Below are 21,660 nucleotides of genomic sequence, written 5' to 3' on the forward strand. Positions count from 1 at the left end.
GGCGGGCGCCAGGCTGAAAACACCCTCTTTTGCAAGGTATACAACCTGCGCTTCCCAGTGGTGGCCCGAACCGTGGTCATTATGAACAACACAAATGCGACCGCACTCTCCACTACAATCAGGATTCAACTACTGACATCCCACTAGCAAGCCAGGCGCAGTCCGAATGAGTAAAGGATACAAGAAAGGCAGGGGCATACAGGAGTGACCAGTGCAGCACGCAGGGACACACTTTAACAGTGACATGCCGCTTCAATGTTACCCTTGCTGAAGACATTGCTCAGCCAATGCACAGAAATGCACGAACACGGAGACCCCTGCAACGCCGATCGAACTAGGCGGCTCACCGCCACCGCACAGCATGCCCCTCGCAAAGAGCAAAAGAACAAGATGCAGCAGAGGAGGGAGGGAAAATCCGCCTCGGTGGGCAAAATGTCATTCCATTTCACGGATCCAAGCAATGCATAACAGAAGGGGCTCACTTTAGAGCCTTCCTGGCAATTCCACCAGAGGCCCATGCAACAAGGTTCTCCCAGCGTGTAAGAATGGTACAAGTTGCGCCCTCCTGCAAGGAGGTAACGGCTGACTCTATCAGCCATCTCCTAAGGCTGTCAGCGTTTGCGGGTGTCACCAAGGCTAGGGTTCCTGTACTGGGCTTTTTTTTTGTTCACTGGTTAAAAGCAGTGAAGGTCACGGAATCAATTGCAAGGACCCCGGACCTGCAATCAGCACGCAAACACCCCCCCCCCCCCCATAACCGCCACAGCGGCCCGGAAGCGACGTGCATACAGCGTGTCCCGCCTGACACACCTGGACCACACACACTGCCTCCCGTCCCCCAACCGCGCAGGCATGGCTGCCTTGCTAAAGGCCCCTCCCGGCCTTGGACTAAACACTCAAACATTACTCCCCTGGGGTGGATCTGGCCGGCTGTGCGCGTGTGAAGATGCGCTAATTACTCACATGACCGAGCCCGCTACCTACACACAAATCGGCTGGGATGCCCAACTGACTAAAAGAAAGGAAGTATGTGTCCACGATCACTCAATTTAGGTTGGACATCAGTTTCCCCAAAATGTATACACGGGCCAAACAGTAAGCCTGTATCCATGGGCTGTGCTCGGTCCATGCGCAGTACCAGGGGCTATGGGCCGTAGGCGGGCGCCAGGCTGAAAACACCCTCTTTTGCAAGGTATACAACCTGCGCTTCCCAGGGGTGGCCCGAACCGTGGTCATTATGAACAACACAAATGCGACCACACTCTCCACTACAATCAGGATTCAACTACTGACATCCCACTAGCAAGCCAGGCGCAGTCCGAACGAGTTTGGGTGTGGGTGAGGAGAGGAGCATGGCTTTAGGAAGCTGGGCGCAATTAAACAGAACACTTGTTTCTCCGCGACAACTGAGCCTGACCTCGCATGTAAAGAATTTTACTCCACATCTCTCGGCAGTCCTTATTTTGTAAATATGCGTGTGCCGCTACCAGGGGGCACGGCAGGCTGCTCCCTCACCACCCATCCCCCCCGACCGTGCCACGCGCTGTTCAGACGCACGAGCGGGACTCAGTAAAGGATACAAGAAAGGCAGGGGCATACAGGAGTGACCAGTGCAGCACGCAGGGACACACTTTAACAGTGACATGCCGCTTCAATGTTACCCTTGCTGAAGACATTGCTCAGCCAATGCACGAACACGGAGACCCCTGCAACGCCGATCGCAATAGTGGCCAACAATCAAGCCATCCCCCATGGTTAGCGCGACCCCTGACAATGCATCCTGGGTGACTTTCGTGCCGATGGGACTCACCTCACTCACAACCCGGTGGCCGACTTAAGCCGCGTAACTCGGCAGAAGTCCGAAGAATCAGGAGCTCGGACTTGCTGCCCACCCCGCAGACAGTTACAGGCACAGCTGTGACACTGGGCGGGGCAGCGGAAATTAGACTACAGCTGAATCTGGCTGGCGATGTTTACTTAGAAACAAACGACGGACCGAATTTCAGCAGGCAAGAAACACGGGAAGTAGCTTTAAACAGTGTTTACGAATCTTCTGCCTGTTCAGTTTGAGCGATAGCCTTAAATGGCGTATGGATGCACATAAAGTTCATTTGCCGTCTAGCGTCAAAAATAGAAAAAAAATAGCTAATGATTATGCGTTTTTCTCTCACGCTGACTTTAACCAAAGGTGTCCGAGGCTTCACAATAGGAACAGTAATCATACATAAGAAGATTACAAGTGAACAAATTACAAAAGCAAAAGTTAAGTTACATGAGGCAAAAGACAGGAAACTACTTAAATGAAATGGGGAACGCTCGAGAAAACAGCAGAGAAATCAAGAAAAACGGCACTCACCGGCTGTTTGGGGAGGCGGCGGCGGCGGCGGTCGGGCAGAAATGGCTGCCTCAAAGCTTCCGAAATTTTTCGGATTGGGGGCGTGTTTTGCTGTCCTGAGTGACGGACGACGTCACGAGCTAAAGAACAGCAAAATTTACGCCCCCAAATCCGAAAAAGATGGAGCTTCTTTGGAGGGACGGCTCTCTCCTCCAATGGCTGGCCTCCATTTACGAAGCCAGCCAATGGTGGACAGACAGGGCAGGGAGGCGGGTTCTGAAGCCCTACTAACTAACATTAAATCTCTCGCAGCTTTACGGTCCCGAGACCTAAAAAATAAAAGTTCAGTTGTGCTGAGGAGGAAGTGGGTGATCAAATGAATTCCCCTTGAGAAGAACAGCAGCAACATCCAGCTCAGTCACCAGAGGTTAAGAACCTACAACACCACCAAATACCACCAGGGTGCGGGATTTCTGTGCAGTGACATAGGGAGAAAAAGATGTAATAACACAGACGGCATCATATCACATTTAGGTTAAGATTCACCTCGAGCGGTGGATTAAATTCTACTCAAAGGATAGGAGTAACTCAAATAATAAGATGACGCAGGAGGGGAACCACTGCTATCGACTTGAGCTTTAGGATAGGAGTGGGTGAGAAAATATCTCACTTGCTCACAGAAAAGATTGCGCAGAGTACTAATAAACCACAAAAATTCTGCATCCACTGCACAACCAGTAATAATATTGACATAAACAAGGAGACCAAGTGTAAAAAGAGGTTTGGCGACCTGGGAGCACAAGAAGTACATAACTGTTTGTTTCTAAAAATAAAATCTGATTTACCCCCTCTTAATTACAAAAAACTTTTTTTCACGAACTTCAGAGGTTTCGTTATTTTTGCATAATTAATAAAAAATAGAGAAAAACATTTTTGAAAAGTTGTAGTGAAAAAGTGGTTCTTTACAGAGCATGCATCCAGAGCCTATACTTTCAGAATCTGCTGCTCATAGCATTTAGCTGGAGCCTGTGTAATGCTGGTTATGGGATGACGGGACTTAGAACACATCATGGCCCATGTCATGGCCGAAGACCAGGGCCTGATTCCAGAACCTTCTGTGGTCAATCACAGGCTGTATGCAGCAGGTTCTAGAACTGAAGGTTGCAGTTTGTCCTGAGTGCATGGTACCTAAGTCTAAAGACTGTAGACCTACAAAAGTCACTTTTGACAGCATTAGCCCTATCTAAATTGGACTATAGAAACACCCTTTATGGAAACATCCAAATTAAGTGTCTGCAAAAGTTACAGCGGCTTCAAAATGCATCAGCACGTTTGCTGCTGGATATCCCCAAATATCAGTCAGTGATTGAAGGCCTGAGAAAATTGCACGGGGTTCCAGTCAAAAAAAGGATTTACATTTTAATCCATATGTCTGGCCTATAAGGCACTATGTGGTGCTGGTCCACAATACTTGAAGAAGCGTCTGATTTGGTATTCACCCTCTAGACATGTATGGTCCTTTTCCAGTAAACTTTTACTGATCCCCAGAATTAAGAGAGCACACTAGGGTGGAAGGTGTTTCATTCTAGGAACTGCCAAAATGTGGAATACACATCCGGCAGATATAAGGAACAGCCCAAACTTATGGTCTTTCAGAAAATCACTAAAAACATGGCTTTTATTAACTAAATATCCATTACTTCTCTCACCGGTAGCAATTTGGTTTTGCTGGCAGTAGCGCCAAGACGCCCTCGGGCATTCGAGCGCTTTATAAAACTTCAAATCAAGACTAAGGGCAGTGGACCGCTGGGCCAAAAAGGCTGGGTGCAGAGCATTGCTCGTTGGTATACTCTAAACCTTGATCTGTCTGTGCATCCCTGAAGGCCGATTGGACTCACATCTTGGCCCTCAAATTACCAAGAGCTGATTGTTTTGTTGTGTCTTTTTTCAGTGTACCACACATTCAGATTAAAGCCTGTTTTGTTTATGAATCATTTTACTAAAAGGACATTAATCTTTTCTGTGTCATGCCATACCTAAACCAACTACCACCTCCGAAAGCAAGGCTTAACTGCTTGTCCTTTTACATCATCAAGTACAAAGGCTATCTCTGAGAGCTGCATGTAAAAATATTGAGCCCAAAAATATCACAATACTTAAGTCTAGCAAAACAAATGTCAGAAAACAAAATATCATATTTGCATACTTTGTATGTAAACTAGGATGTCAAGCGGGGGCTGAGAACGCAAACGCCATTTATTCAACGCACTCCGCCGCTTGCGGAGCTTCGCGTAGAGCGGCAGAGTTTTTTTTAACTCTACGAACTCCGCCCAGGCTTACATACTGCTCATAACTTGGACTTTTCTTATAGAACAGAAATGTTGTAAATAAACGGAACCGGTAGATAGCCCCCTTGGGTATAGGGTAAGATATGAATGAAACTAAACATTTTAAAATAGTTTTCACTGTAGGACTGGTGGTGGCACGTTGTGATACATATTTCGCCTAAGCGGAAGGAAACTAAAGCCAGATAAAGTATCACAGGCAAGGAGAATAGACTGTTGCATGCAACAGAATAAGTTATCTATGGCAGTACTAGGTTGGAAGGCAGGACAATATTATGGTTCTTTTTATTGAAATTGATGCTCATATTTGTCCGCCGTCTGATGTGTTCATTTTGCCATAGTTTGGAGTTTACATTCAGAAAAGTTGCCAAATAAAAAGACTTATTAAATGAACTATACACAAAGGCAGTATTACGGATGTATGACGTTACAACGCATGCTTTTACCACGCATGCTGTTACAACGCAAGTATTACAACGAAAACCTTTACAACGCATTACACTTGGGGGTGCTGGATAGTGAATAGTTTAATTTACTATTCCAACTCCAGTCCCCGTGGACACTAGGGAAGGTGTTGGATAGTAAATTAAAACTATTCCTTATCCTAGAGCGCCCCCCAGTGTAATGCGTTGTAATGGTTTTCAGTGTAATACATGCGTTGTAACAGCACTGCGTGGTAAAAGTTGCGTTGTAAAGAGGTTGCATACCCAGTATTACTAACCAGTTTTAGACACCAGTACCCATGACCTGGGACACAAGAGAGCAATGATATGACTCAACAGAGATACTGCTCTGTTCTCCCTGAGTACCCTGGCACTCAGAGAAAAAGCCAGATTCCTTTGCATGGACACCTGAATTAGATGGCGCTCAGTGCAAGCTCCAGGGAGAGGGTCCTCTTGGACATGACTGCTCATTTGCAGAACCCAAAGCATATACAGCAATGTAGCATAATATATCAGATGTATCGTGACAGCAGTTCAGTATTAACAATCTACTGACTGTACATCATGTTTCCACAGGAGAATTATTGCTTACCCCTGCTAAGGTATACAGCACAACCCTGCTATCCGTTGTACGTACAGGCTTTGTGAAGGCATGTGCCCATATCACTGGCGGGGGCCTGCTAGATGGCGTTTCCAGAGTTGTGCCAGAATCATTCGGAGTAGCTTTAGGTAAGGACAAAAAGGAATGTATATCAGAAGCCATATTTTATTTGCACAAGTTTTATTTTTGTTTGTTTAAAATGTGTACACAGCACAGGTTATTTTATGTAGCGAGGGGGCATTGCATCACAAAATGGATAAGGGGAAATCATTGTGAGGGAATAAACAGTGGTGGGGTTTAGGTTTCGTGTGTACCAGGCAGTGTGTTTGTTGTTGAAAAACAGGCAAATGTTCAGTAAGGCTGTTTGTACTAGGGAGATGCCCTGAGTGCATCATGCTCCAGATTTTCTCCTGTATATTATCCTCATAAGTGCTGCGCCGGTGCAACGGCCGACGGCACCACTACCTCGAGAGTACTGCCGTCGGCCGTTGGACGTTCCAACTGCACATGCGCAATGGAACGTTCAGCACTGGAGCTGGACGTTCCATAGCTGCTAAGGTGTTAAACATAGACAAGGGGCTCTTCTTATTTGCATTTTCCTTCAATTGCCGCACATTCAGCAGCAAAATGAAATATCAACATGTACAACAACAGTGCCAGAAACCTGGAATGTTGAGCAACTACAACATTACCCGATTTCTCAAACTGCCTGCTGCTCAATCAACATTTATGAAGTCTCTGTCTTTTGCATTCTCCTTTCTATGTTCGCTGGATTTGGCCCTCACTGCAAGTTGCCTGGAGCAGTTTCCCTAGAGGGGGATACTCTTCTGAAATTGGCAAGTGTTTCCTGAACTAAAATATTACGTCTAGAAACACTAGAGACCCTGTTTTACCAGGTGCAGACTCACATTCACGAATATCACAAGAGCAGAGAGACAGGGACTGCAGACCAAGGAAAAGCCCAGCCGACACCTGCCCACTCTTTCACCATGGGGTGGGCAGACAATGCACCCCCATAGTGACTCCCACGCCTCCGTAGCCCCCAAAGGCTCTCCCCGTCCCCCACCCAAAATCCCTCAATCTGTACTGGGACTCCTTTGGATTTTTAGCACTTACTTTGATCAGGTGGAAAATATTACCTTTAAAATTCCCAGAATCTATGTACGCCTGCAGTAAAGAACAAGGTAAATCCAGGTCTGGCAGGTTATTCCCGTCTGTGGACTTCAAATCATGGGGAGATTCCAGCTGTAATCATTCATTCTGATCCCAGCATTTCCCTGCGGAGGTAATAGTGAACTTATAATGAGGGCATTTGCCTTTTTCTTGTGCACCTATACTATATTTGATACTGTTTGAGAATTTATCTGCATGCATTAAATTCACTTCTTCGAGCTTCTTACAACCTAGATTATCAATCAATCAATCAATCAGGAGTTTGTTAAAGCGCGACTACTCACCCGTAAGGGTCTCAAGGCGCTAGGGGTGGGAGGGGTGGGGGGTGCAGGTTCCATTCCATCAAGGAGGGGTCTGTCGAAGAGCCAGGTTTTGAGGTTTCTTGCGAAGATGGGGAGCGATGTTGTCTGTCTGAGGTGGAGCGGAAGGGCATTCCATGCTTTGGCCGCAAGGAAAGAGAAGGAGCGGCCTCCCGATCTGGTCTTTCTGGTGCGGGGGACCACGGCGTAGGAAAGCTGGGCTGATCGTAGGGTCCTTTGGGGTGCGTGGAATTTGAGTCGGCTGTTCAGGTATGCTGGTCCGGTGCCGTGGAGGGCCTTTTGTGCGTGGGTGAGCATCTTAAAGGTGATTCTCGCCTCGACGGGGAGCCAGTGGAGTGTGCGCAGGTGCTGGGAGATGTGGCAGTGTTTTGGCAGGTTGAGGACCAGTCTTGCGGCGGCGTTCTGGATGTTCTGTAGCTTGCGGATGAGGTTTTTGTTTATTCCGGCGTAGAGTGCGTTGCCGTAGTTGAGTCTGCTGGTGACCAGGGCGTGAGTGACTGTCTTTCGGTGTTCGAGGGGGATCCATCTGAAGGTCTTACGAAGGAGGCGGAGGGTGTGGAAGCAGGAAGATGAGACAGAGTTGATCTGGCGGTCCATTTTGGGCTCGGAGTCCAGGATGATTCCCAGGTTGCGTGCGTGGTCTGTGGGGGTTGGCGGGTTTCCGAGGGCGGTGGGCCACCAGGTGTCGCTCCAGGCGTCGGGGTTTGGGCCCATGATGAGTACTTCTGTTTTGTTGGTGTTTAGTTGAAGGCAGCTGTTTTTCATCCATTTGGCGACGGCTTCCATGCCTTCTCGAAAGTTGCGTCTGGCGGTGTTGGGCTCGTTGGATAGGGAGAGGATGAGCTGGGTGTCGTCTGCATATGACACAATGTTGAGTCCGTAGGTTCTGACGATGGGGGCAAGTGGAGCCATGTAGACGTTGAAGAGCGTCGGGCTGAGGGAGGAGCCCTGGGGGACTCCGCAGGTGATCGGTGTGGGGTCCGAGAGGAAAGGGGGGAGTCTGACCCGCTGTGTCCTGCCGGAGAGGAAGGAGCAGATCCAGTCGAGGGCCTTGTCCTGGATTCCTGCATAGTAGAGTCTGCGTATTAGAGTGCGGTGGGAGACTGTGTCGAACGCCGCTGATAGGTCGAGGAGGATGAGGGCTACTGTTTCTCCTTTGTCCAGTAAGGTGCGGATGTCGTCTGTTGCGGCGAGGAGGGCGGTTTCCGTACTGTGGTTTTTTTCTGAAGCCGGATTGGGAGGAGTCGAGGATGTTGTATTCTTCAATGAATGTGGCGAGTTGGCTGTTGATGGCTTTCTCGATGACTTTCGCTGGGAACGGGAGCAGGGAGATGGGTCTGTAGTTTTTGAGGTCGGTGGGGTCCGCTGAGGGTTTCTTTAGGAGGGGGTTGACCTCGGCGTGTTTCCAGTCGTCGGGGAACAAGGCGGTCGCCAGGGAGCGGTTGATGGTTTGGCGGAGCATGGGTGCGATGGTGTTGGCGGCTCTGTTGAAGATGTGGTGGGGGCAGGGGTCCTTGGGGGCCCCTGAGTGGATTGACTTCATTGTCTTCAGTGTGTCTTCCGTGGTGAGGGCTGTCCAGTCATCAATCGCTGGTTTCCGGGTGTCGGGGGTGGTTGGTGAGGGTTCAGTGTGTTGGTTGTCTTCGTCGAAGTTGTCGTAGATGCTCTTGATTTTGTGGTGGAAAAAGATGCTGAGTTTGTCGCAGAGGTCTTGTGAGGGAGGGATGTCGGTAGACTCGCTGGTGGGTTGGGCGAACTCCTTGATGATGCTGAAGAGTTCCTTGCTGATTATCCTATCAAGGCTTTCGGTTTTCATCTGTGCAACGTTCCTTGCAGCAATCCTTGCTTCCCTCCACCTCTCTCAGCCCTTCAACTGGATGCAGTTTCTATTCTCTGCCTTTACAGGCTTTGGATGCCAGGCTCTACAGGCTCTACAGTGCAGTCTATATCCTGCACGGTCCACCTTCAGCTTGCACCTGCTGGTCTTCATCATTTCTCATATCAGACTTCAGAAGTGATTGACAATGGGTAATACGGAGCAGCTCTATCCCATCTGACTTAGCCTCTGCTCCTTTAATGACGGCTCGATGACCATTGCGGTGGCAGGGCCAATGGATGTCACCATGGGATGCGCTTGTATCAACCATCATGTCCTGCAATGCCTCCCGTTGTTTAACTCTACAGATGTGCGGTACTTATAAACAGGGCAGTCATGTTTGTGTTTCAAAACTCTCACTCAAAAATGTTTTGTGTCTTGAATGGAGACTGTGATGCTAGCTGCAGGCTGCATCCTTGAGTGACAAACCAAAGAAGGGGCAATAGTGAAACAAAGGAGGAACGATATGAGAGAGGCAGTGGTATTTTCTTATGTGGGAGTAATGGGTACAAGGGCAAAAAGGTGTTTACCAGCCCAAGAAAGTATCTATTGCTACCTAAACTATATTTTTGTGTGCCTCTAAAAACTAGCGGAATTAATTTTTCAGCCACACAGCTCAGATAGTTTAGCTCCATACCCTTTTCTTCAGTGAGTTTTCTGGAGCCCTCTTCAATCAGGTGCAATATTTGATGAAACATGGATCCACAATAAGGTTGGGTTTTACAAGGCCAAGAGCTGTAAGACGGATATGGACGACCTGATGTCCTTTTCTTATAATAGTTCTTTATTTTAGCCAAAGCTTATGCAGAGAGCATGACTCAGCAAATATGTAGCTTGGCCGGAAAAGGCCTTTGTTGAAAGTAGAACTCAGTTACAGTGCATGTTTATATTGGTATGGGATATGAAATATCTGCTTAGACCAAGCTTAGGACACCCCCGCGCCGCACGGCCACCAGCTGCTGCGTGTGCCTCCCGTCACCCGCCTGCCTCGCTGACCCTGCCGCGGCCGTCTGCGTGGTCTCCTGCGGTCGGGGCATCCATTGCTGTGCTCGCTGCTCTGTCGCCTTTTTAGGCTCCTGTGCCCCGTGTTTCTCCTGCTGTGTGCCCCTTTGCTGTAACTGATATTGTATTTGTTGTCACTGTATTTACCCATTTACAGGGGGACGGTCCTTCTCCTACCTCGCCGCCAAGACATGGAACTCCCTCCCCACCCTCCTCCGCCTGACCCAGGACCACCTCGCCTTCAGGAAGCAACTCATGACCTGGCTGTTCGAGCAGTAGCGGACCCCCCTCCCCCAGCGCCTTGAGACCCTCTGGGTGAGTAGTGCGCTATATAAATGCGATGATTGATTGATTGATTGACCAATAGCAATTATTATTATTATTATTATTAAAAATTTTTGTAGAGCGCGTAGTCACCCGGGGGTATCCCAGCGCTAAGAACCCTACCCCTACCTGTCAGAGGGCCAGGAAGGAGGGGGAGTGAGGGAGGGGAAGGGGTGGGGGGGGGAGTTCGGCACTCCGGACGAGCTAATTTCATTTGGCAATGATTTTCATTAGCTATGCATTTCTGTTTGGGAGAGAGCAACAGCCTTTACTCATACTGTTCTGCAGCAAAATGGTCCCAATGGCTAAACACACAATACACAGGAGATGAGGGAGAAGCCATCCCAAGCCTTTCTTAGTGACACATTTGTTACTGAACAGAACCTGCTATTCCACCATCTGTACAGAGGTCAATCAATCAATCAATCAATACATTTATAGAGCGCCCTACTTACCCGCAAGGGTCTCAAGGCGCTGAAGGGAGGAGGGGCGCTACTGCTCGAATAGCCAGGTCTTGAGGTGTTTCCTGAAGGTGAGATTGTTCTAGGTCAGTCGTAGGTGTGCGGGGAGGGAGTTACATGTCTTGGCGGCCAGGTAGGAGAACGATCTTCCTCTAGTGGTTGTTCTGCGAATCTGTGGGACAGTGGAGAGGGCGAGGCTGGCAGAGCGGAGCTGGCGGGTAGGAGTGTAGAACGAGAGGAGGTTGTTGAGGTATTCGGGGCCCATGTCGTGGAGTGCTTTGTGTGTGTGGGTGTGGAGCCTGAACGTGATCTCTTGCTGACGGGGAGCCAGTGTAGGTTTCTCAGGTGGGCAGATATGTGGCTGTGGCGAGGGATGTCGAGGATGAGTCGTGCGGAGGAGTTCTATATGCGCTGGAGTCGTTTCTGAAGTTTGGCTGTGGTTCCTGCGTAAAGGGTGTTCCCGTAGTCCAGTCGGCTGGTGACTAGGGCCTGGGTGACCGTCTTTCTGGTTTCGGTGGGGATCCACCGGAAGATCTTACGGAGCATGCGCAGGGTGTTGAAGCATGAGGATGAGATGGCGTTGACTTGTTTGGTCATCGTGAGGGTGGAGTCCAGGATGAATCCCAGGTTGTGTGCGTGGTTCGTGGGTGTCAGGCACAGTTAGGCACAGTCAGGCTTTTATGCGACTTCTCTTGGGAGGCCTTAGTCCAGTGCTAGCAAAGAGAACAGTTTTCTAATTCAAAAGGCAGAATAGGCAGACACATGGGTGGAGGGAAGAGGAAGAATAGGTTCTCAAAGTTACACCACGGTACTGCCACGTTGGATGTTTAGTGGAAAGGGCTCTGGGAAATATTTTTCCATAAGTCATCTTTTCAGAGCAGGACACTTATCTTGTTGCAAAAGTAGAAGTGGGAATTGTGAAAGTTTAATTGAGGTTGGATTAGGGACCACTTCAATAAAAAACAAGAACAACTCTAAAAACTCATGTTTGAGCCACAACAAGGAAATAACCTACTTGGAGTTTTCTGCCTGAAAAATTCCCCGTCTCCTTGCTAGAGACGTTTGCGATGGGGTCCCCGCTTCAGCCCTGTACTTCTAGTAACAGCACTTTCCCCCACATTTGGTGGAGCCATTTGCTTAACTGAGCTCACAGGCACGCCTATACCCATCTCCCCAGAACAATATGCCTTCTGATGGAACTCTCTGCAAAAAGACTGGATGCTTAGAATAGTCTGAGTGCTGAAGGACCTTTGTCTCTTAGTGGAAACTTTCCCAAGGAAATTGGAGTGCTTCCAAGTCTAGAAGTGCCTGTCAGAAGAAGAAGCTGCTGCTCAGGGAGACTGAACAAGTCGGACTGGAATCACCAAGCCAGAAGCACCTGCAGCTTAATCAGCAACCTACTCTTAATTTTAATCTTCGATTTGTTCGGACCCTCAGTGATGAGCCAGTGGTTAATTCAAGCAGCACCTGCTGAACTTGCATTCAGCCACAAGAGGCACCTTCACCAAGGCTCAGACTTGTACACATCACTACCAGGTTCGCTGAGTGTTCTTCCGTTCGGCACCTGTTCTTCGACACCCCTTACCAGATCTTCAGCGTTTTCAAGCCACTTCATAATGTAGACTGAACTCCATCAGACTGCCTTCCCTCCTTACCTCCAAGTGACTTACGCCTGTGAACTGGAACTTAAACAGTTCAAGTGCTGCAGCTCCAATGCCTGCAGCTTTAGACGTTCCACTAGCTCTCTGTTATTCTACACTGCCTCAAAATGTACAGTGTGGTTCAACCTGCCCAGTGGTTCAAACTGAACATAAGGTACCCACTAAAGAACTTTGAACTATGTCTGGCTTAATTTAGCTCTTTAGTAAATTATCGTATTTTTACTTTATATCTTTGTCAACATGTTGATCCATTTTCATGTATATGTGACATATATACTTTTATGAAAACCTATATCTTTTAGCTAACTTAATTGGGACATTTAAGTTGCTTACATTTACAGTCTATTGTTATTTGTCTGTCTCTTTTGCATATGCCATATGCCACGCACACTTCCTGTGGAAAACATCTTTCTTTTCGGGCACACTACAATCAGTAAGACAAAGCCAGGTTGTTTAGACCTGTCAGAGCTCAGGCACAGCTTCTTTCCACCTTAGCCTAACATTCAAGTTCACTATAGCATTTCTTAAAGATTAAAGGTCTCTTTGCTTTTGAACACTGTTTAGCAGTTTAGCAGGCAGTCTTGCTTAGGCACGATAGACATTCTTGAATTGACTGTGGTCCCTATAGCTAAAGCATGGTATGCTTAAATAATTGTAGTTTAAATAACCCACCCTTAAACATGCTCCTGGAGAGTTAGGTTATTGTCCAAATAAGTGGGCGGATTGTTACCCATCTCTCTCATTTCATGACTGTGAAAAAGACAGACTGGGGTCTCTGATCTTGCTTTGGTGAGTACCAAACAGTATGACATTGGCTTTTCCTGCATACTTTAAGAGTCAATTCTACTTATATACATGTGCCTGTGAGAGAGGCTGCAACCTAACAATTGCTAGGTTGAAACAACAAGGACATTGAGCATTTGTGTATTTGAAGGACAAAGGATTCATAGAAAATTGTCCAAGGTGACAGATTGGGCTCTTTGGGCACCAAAATCCAGGGACTCTTGCTCTGGTACGACACACACCCTATGTAGTAAGGAATGCGTTTTTCACATCCTGTCTTCCAACATATGTAGAAATCCTTTACCATAAGTGATATGTTTATATACGTTTATCAGCAAATGAGATGTTCTAAAAGGACAGTGGACATCAACTAGAAGGAACACCTCGGCCCATGTATTCACGGACTCTGGGCCCAATTCACAGAACTAACTTAAGACAAAATCCTAAACTTACTACTTTTGGTATTCACAGAAGTTAGGATTTAGTCTTAAGTTTGTCTTAAGACAGACTTAAGACAAAATCCTAACTTAAGTCTGTCTTAAGTCTGTCTTAAGTCTGTCTTAAGACAAACTTAAGACAAAATCCTAACTTCTGTGAATACCAAAAGTAGTAAGTTTTGGATTTTGTCTTAAATTATTTCTGTGAATCGGGCCCTCTGTGTCCATGCCTGAGCATATAAACTAAAATCAATGCTATCAAGTGGGTTTATTAAATTAGCTCAATAAAAGCAAAAACCGGCGCAACACCCAATATGCAGTAGGTTAATACATAAAAGCAGCGTACCGGGTTTTGAAGCAGTGTACATGGTGACAGAGCCGTGTGTCTACCGTAACTGCGCCCAGTTCTGAATATACTGATGTTGAGAATCATCTTGTCAGCTGACACATGAGCTTTTATTTAGATGCACATTCCTGGAACATTCCTGAAATCTTCTGTTGGTTGCAACAACAAGGAGACTTCTCAGAGGAAGAAATGTTGCAAAGTTTCAATTGTGGAATTGGTGCCATCCTGATAGTACAAAAGGAGATGGCAGAGAAGATCTTGAAGGATGTGCAAAAATATGAAGACGCTTCGCTGATAGGATCCGTGGTCACCCGCCAACCAGGTCAGTCTTCGTCCTACTTTAAAAAACTGCACCTGCCTTTAAGTTCATTGTCTAAAGCTGGTCACGAAAATGTGTTTTAGCATAAGACTGGGATTTTTATTGTAGCATTGTATGTTTCCAATGCCATTTGTAATGTATTCTTGTCTTATTGCATAGGCATGTCAGTCTTAAAGTTGCATTACATACTTAATATATAATTAATATCGTTGGCAAATATTAATTGGCAAATTGGATCATTTTTCTTATTCTAAAGATGTGTGATGCCCTGTAAGACTTAAAACCTTAAAAGACTGCATGACCTACCGCTACAGGCAGATTATTGCATGCTCATTCTTATCATCAAATTTGCCTACTGCACATTGTATAATGTTAATGTTAATGTTAAATCATTTATAAAGCGCAAACGGTTACCCTGAGGTGTCCTGGCGCTCGTTATTTCTCCTTACAGCCACAGCCTGAGTCTGCTAAAATACCGTCTAATTTGAAAACAACCACGTTTTCAAGGCCTTTCTAAAAGCCAACAGATCAGTGGTCCCTCTAAGATATAGAGGGAGATTATTCCAAGCCTTGGCTGCTCCATAGATGAATCTCCATCCACCCCAAGAGACTTTTTTGTAGATGGGACAACAACCAGTTTGGCACCTGATGAGCGTAGGTTTCTACTAGGTGAGTACCACAAAAAGTGTTTTTGAAAGAATTCAGGTCCTTTGAATTGCAGTGCCTTGTGCACTATACATAAGGTTTTGAACAGTACTCGCTTCTTTACATGGAGCCAGTGTAATTTCCTTAAACCATTTATAACCGATGTAAATTTGGGCACCCCTGTCAGAAGTCGGGCTGCCGCATTTTGTAATCTTTGCAATTTATTTATACATCTTTCCTACATATTCAGGTACAAGCCATTGCAGTAATCAATCTTTGACACTGCAAGTGCAGTAACCACTGTTTTCCTACTACCAAATGGTAGATATGGAAATATTTGTTTTACTGTTTTTAAAACAAATGCCATAGAAGATGATACCGCATTAACTTGAGCACTCATATTTAGTTTGTCATCTAATAAGACACCAAGATTCTTTACTTTTTCCACTGGTATGGGAAGGGCCCCCAATTTTGGTGGCCACCAGGTTGGACTCCAGAAATTAGTATTATTTCTGAAGAGAATGACCTCAGTTTTATTAGAGTTCAACCTCAGACAGTTTTTTGCCATCCAATCCCCGACCACTTCCATACAATTACGAAAGCGCCAGTTCATGCCTGCTTCCTGTCCTGGCAGGAGGGACACTACAATCTGTGTATCGTCTGCATAAGACGTGAGGTCAAAACCCAGATTGTTAATAATCGGCGCCAATGAGGAGACGTACACATTAAATAAGGTTGGGCTCCATGATGATCCCTGTGGCACACCACAGGGCAGCACAAACGGCTTAGATTGAAATTCGCCCATGGAGACCACTTGTACCCTGTCATTTAGAAGGACTGTACAAGCTCCCACACCTTATTGCGTGATCCACATGCCCTTAGACGGTCCATCAACAGATCATGATGGACCATATCAAAGGCCTCAGATAAGTCCAGTAGAATCAAGGCGGCATTACCGCCCTGGTCCACTGCTTTCCTGATCTCATCTGTGGTCTTTATAAGTGCTGATTCGGTACTATGACCACTCCTGAAGCCAAATTGGGATGCGTCCAGCGCTTGGGTCTGATCCAGAAAAATACCAAGTTGAGTATTTAACTCCCTCTCGATTCGTTTTGCTGCCAGGGGAAGTCTGGAAATAGGGCGGAAGTTATTAGGATCCTTAGGATTCAATGTTGGCTTTTTTAAAAGGGGTAGAATAGATGCCACTTTCCAAAGTTTAGGAAAAAATACCAGTTTCGATCATATTATTAAAAATTGATATGAGCACCCGGGTAATGGGTTCCATTGCCAATTTGGCAATGGCCACTGGACAGGGATCATATGGAGACCCTGATTTAGCTGCTTCGAGAAGAGACTGAGTTCTATCCAGAGATGGTGCTTCAAAGTTATCCAGAGTTCTCAATGGTTCTACGGGGGGGTCTTAACCTCCCTATCAACAGAATCCTTAAGAGTGGTAAAAATAGCCTCTACTTTATCCAAAAAGAATTCGGCGATATTATCGCAGAGATCCTGGTTCGGCTGGATAAAACTTGGGCGCGGAGATGCCAAATCCGCAACAGCTTTAAATAGATCTTTAGCTGAGTTCTTAGCTGAGTCAATTTTACTAACATAAAATTCTTGCTTAGTACTGAACAACAATTTTTTATAATTATTGAGCTCAGTTCGATAAGCCTTCTTGTCCACCTCCTTATATTCCTTTCTCCAGGTTCGCTCTGAATGTTTACACCTGGATTTTTGATTTTTCAGATCCTCTGAGAACCAGGGAGCAGAAGGAGCTAACCTTCTGGGTCTAATGCTAATGGTAGGGGCTAGTTTCTTGCAGCCGCTAGCCAACCAATCTGTATAGGTGCTTGTCTCCTCCTCCACACCTAGATATGTTTGTTTAGATGTTACCCTAAGAAGTCCCCGTAACTCCTCTCCGTCCAATTTATTCCAGGATCGGATATTAATTAATTTTTTGTCCGGTGTATTAACCATCTTTTGGCTTGCAAGGGATACTTCAAACTGAACTGCTGCATGATCTGTCCAAACCAGCGGCATTACTCCTATATATCGGAGATCTGGATGATTGGTAAATATACCATCCAAAGTATGTCCAGCTACATGTGTGGAATCCGTTACCCGTTGCCCAAGGTTCACACTACCCATTATGTCAATGAGAGCAACCGTATCTGGATTGGAAGTGGCTTCTAAATAAAAGTTAAAATCGCCCATGATAGTAAAATTTTCTAGGCAGATACCATCTTCAAGTAAGTTGCCCATAGCCTCAACAAAAGGGCGTCTAATGTTAGGTGGTCTACAGACAAGAATACCTTTAAAAGAATGGTGATGTGAGAGATTAAAATTAAAAGATAGTGCTTCATATTCCGCATTTTGTACTGTATAAAAGGCAGTCTTCATAGTGCTAGGATATATTACTGCCAAGCCCCCCCTTTTTTTCCCTGCCTATGCAAAGTGTGGCATGAGAATCCTAATGGGGTGGCCTGTATCAAGTCCGGACCTGAGGCTTCATCCGTCCAGGACTCAGTAATAAATGTTAATTGAATATCATTATCTTTGATAAATCTAGCACACTCAAAACTGTGTTTAACAAAAGATCTCGCATTCAACAAAGTGCACTTAACAACTTCCCCTTTATTTTTAGGAATTTTGATTAGACTCAATCGCAGTTTATTTATCTGTAAGTATTCAATTTCTGGTAAAGATGTTTTACAACCAGGACACTCCAACGACTGTGACAAGCGCTTAAGGCCATACAGATACACTTTGCTCCTGTTACCCCTGTATTCAGGCTTAACAGTACTGACCTGGAGTAATAAAGATCCATAGCTTTCTCTGCCCTATTTGATACAGGGGTCCTAGCGCTCTGCGCGATCTGGGCACGGACGGGCGCAGACGGGCTTGCCTTTAGCACGCCTTCAGCGTGCATGCGGCGCCCACGCTGCGCACGTCCGCTGCGAGCACGCGTCATAGCCCAAGATATAGCGTGGTGAGTGGGAAGACTAGACTGCTCACCAACGCTATCCCCAAGATGGCGGCCCCGCTGTAATCACCACACTGTAGCCCCCGAGACCCAAAGGAGCCTATGTGAGCGCTCCACGGTTGTCCAGCGGTCCAGAGCGAGAATGACAGGTAAAAGAAAGATTATGAGGCAGTTAAAAGAATAAGTGCCCTCAAATAGTGTCAGCAGCGTTAATGTGCAAAATCGCAAAAAGAAGGATCACAATATTAAAAACACTCCCCCCAAATCAAAACACTAAAATTGTGCAAAATTCGAGCAGCAAACACAGAGTACAGCAGCTAGCTCCCGGCTCAAGCCTCAGGAGTTTTAACCAAAATCATCGCCAATCTCATTTTAACAACATTAAGTTGGCTTTTTATCTGGTTGAAATGAATATCAATAGCAATTTTCAATTGGCAAATGTGTGCAAAAACTTTAACACAAACAGATTTTTAAAGTTCTTGCAGAATGTTTCTTCAAGGTTTCCAGAAATAGGTAGGTGAACTCGACACTGGTCTGCCATTCCATACTTCAAACATCAGTTGCTAGTGTGTGCCTCCAAGAGCTGGATGACTCTCTTTCACAACACGTGGTGGGCATACGTGAATCTCCAGTGGGCCAACAGTTCTTTTGGGCTGCCGCCCAGCTTCATCTTAGTGTGCCAACTTCTTCCTGCTTCTGTGAGGAGATGTGCTCACTGGCAGCTCATTTTGAGTCACCTTGCTGGCTCCTGACGCACTCCTGGTCGATGCAGCTTCAAAAGTCCTGCTTTTGCATATCTTTTTGGCACTGGTAATGCTCGAGAAGGCTGAGCCAGCAACCCCCACAGAAGGCTTGATCTCGGTGTAGAACAGGTGAACAGTGCATGGGCAGGCTCTTCCGCACTGGTGTGTCCAAGCAAAGACCCATCTCCTTCTGGCAGGGCAGCCATGCACAGGCTGATCTCCTGAAAAAGTTACACACAAGGCAATCTCCTGGGCAATGAGGTCAGATACAGGTAGATCTTCTGGACTGTACGACCATGCTAGTCTTCTTCTTGGCAGTACAGCCAGGCACAGGCTGATTTGAGCAGGGTATTTAGTTTGCTCTCTGCAATCTCCTCTCTTCTTGCAGTCCCACCAGCATTGGGCACCCTCTGCACCTCACTCCTTCTGGAAAGTCACTTCTTCTGTAGGGTTGGGAACCTTCTCTCCTATCCCAGAAGGCTGACTGGCTTCTAAGGCAAGTGCAGAGCTCATTCAGCAAGGAGTCAGACTCAAGCAATGTCCTGTCACCACAGGAAAGCTGGCTGTCAACCACTTTTAGTTACACAGCAGCCCTCTGAATATTCTGTGGGACACTCGCTTCCTTGGAAACAGAGACCTTAAAATTGGAACAAGAAGGGGGACCACACATACAGCAAAAGCAGACAAGAGATGTGTCCCCACTGTCTGCATTTTTAGAACTGGTGTGGGGTGGCTCTCTTTTCAAATGGATGGATGTCAATACAGCACATGCCTTTACTACCACACATGCCTTTTCCACACAGTCATTACCACGCCGATGCCTTTACCCTGCATGGTGAATATTATAAGGTAAGTAAACCGTGTTTGCGTGTGTGTGTGTGTGTGTACACATACATATATTTATTCTAAAATATAATTTATACTGCAGAGTCTTATCTGGGAGTTCCTCTGGAACGCGAGAAAGGCAAGGATGGCAAAGGAACAGGCATATTTGCCCAGGCGGCGGGGAGTCTGGAAGTTCCCCACTTAGTAAGCTATTACTAAACTACACAACTGCGATATATGGTGGAGTGGTCTCGCACCCAAACTGAAAAAAAAAAACATTTTATTGAGCAAGCGGTGGAGGGAGTGCATATTTGGAAGGTACCATGGTTGCCAACCAAAGGCACTTCGACCGCCTGAGGTATATATTTCTCTGATACTCCGCGCCGCTATGCGGATCTGGGGAAAGTACAAGTGCAGAAGGGACTGTCTGCTCCTTTTTTCCCCCAGACACCATTATTGGGGAATCAAGCTTTCCCCCGCCCCCTGCGCCGCAGGGCTCCTCATACAACAAATGTCAGGAAGCCAATTGTAGAAAAAAAGGTTCTGTCGGGTAGAAAGTACATACGTTTTACACAGCTCTAAGTGCGGTTTGAGAGGGTGGGGGCAAACTCTGGGATTCAGTCTCGATACTTAATAAATAAGGACAGAGAAAATGCGCTCTGGTATTACTTTTTTATATCTGAATCGTGTCATTCATTGTTATACATCGAAAACAAACAAAATATTTACAAAGATGCAAAGTGAAAGGAGTGACAATGGTGCTCAGTGCTCAAATAGTGTATGAAATATACAGTGATATCATGGTTATCTATAAACACATTGAAGATAGGCCAGACAAAGCTTTCATTACAGAAGATCCTATCTTGCGTTGTGCGGACTCCTGATAGTGCTGGACCTAAGGTTGGCGTCGGTGTTTCGACCCTGGTGGTGCCCCAGTAGGTGGTCACGGCAGGTCTTTCTCAAGACGGGGGAGGGGAGGGCATGTTGACAGCCCTTGTGGAGGCTGGAATTGCTCAGCCGGATGATCAGGGAAACAAGGAGTATTCAGTATGGATCCCAATTAGAACAATTTCTGTGTAAAAGATTTATCAACGAGAGCTGGGTAGACGGTTCGCAGTGCCGTCCATCCTCTGCAGTTAGTCAGAGGACAGAACCTTTTTTTCTATATTGAAACATACCCAGGTTCTGAGGGACACAGGGTTACTCCGTTATTACCTATGCACAGGAAGCCAATTATGGCAGTGGAAGACCCTTTTGATGTTGATGGTCATATGGAATTTTCTCAGTTACAGGAGGCTTATGGCCTCTTCTCCAAGGCTATTTGGCAATACATTAACATTGTGTCACTGGGTATCCCAACCCTCGATTTGTCCTCACACAAGTAGACGCCTCACACCATAGGGGAAGTGACTCATTACATGATCCTATGACAAATGCTTGCTGTCTGACATATATGCTTTCCTTATCACACCACGAAAGTTACCCAAAACATCAGCACAGCAGAGATGGGAGGGGAAGTGCAAATTAACTTTTACAGAGAAAGAATGGTGGGACGTACTTCACCGGGCTCACGCCTCCACATGCAGCACTTAAAGTAAGGAAATGTACAACCCAGCGAGAATTGCACACAGGAAAGTGGACGGGATAGTTTATGCTAGCAGCAAAGTGGATAGAAGGGAGTGAAAGGGCGGGATTTTACTTCTAGAGTCGGCTTACCATTCTCCAGAATCCCGACACAGGTCGACTAGACCTTTTTACCTGTCATAGAGTGAATTAGGAAATCTATCTACACAATGTTTAGTCAATTTCATACACTTCCCCTTGTAGCCCTCAAAGAACCACTGACTAGGAACTAAGTTCAAAGATGTATTACAAAGCCAAAAACAACTGGATGTACAAACATCTCAGCAAAAGGTTCAAAAGATAAACAGGCACTAATACAAACATAATCTTACGGAAAGGTCTCAGACGACTCAGAAATAATACAAGAATCAATTCAAGAATCATCAGGCTAACAAGAATTGCCACAACCTGAGTT

At 46.2% G+C, this 21,660-nt stretch overlaps 1 protein-coding gene across 2 annotated transcripts in view; it reads left to right on the forward strand.

Moving 5' to 3' along the window:
- Positions 1-21,660, forward strand: part of LOC147698758 (trifunctional purine biosynthetic protein adenosine-3-like) — a 376,225-nt gene that overhangs the window by 253,667 nt on the left and 100,898 nt on the right. For both annotated transcript variants that reach the window (XM_086935329.1, XM_086935328.1), the window contains exons 16-17: positions 5,700-5,852; positions 14,226-14,429. In XM_086935329.1, coding sequence (XP_086791455.1) covers positions 5,700-5,852; positions 14,226-14,429 — 357 coding nt within the window. The remainder of the gene's footprint in view (positions 1-5,699; positions 5,853-14,225; positions 14,430-21,660) is intronic.

Source organism: Lissotriton vulgaris, chromosome 8, assembly GCF_964263255.1.
Source record: "Lissotriton vulgaris chromosome 8, aLisVul1.2, whole genome shotgun sequence".
NCBI classification, from domain to species: domain Eukaryota; kingdom Metazoa; phylum Chordata; class Amphibia; order Caudata; family Salamandridae; genus Lissotriton; species Lissotriton vulgaris.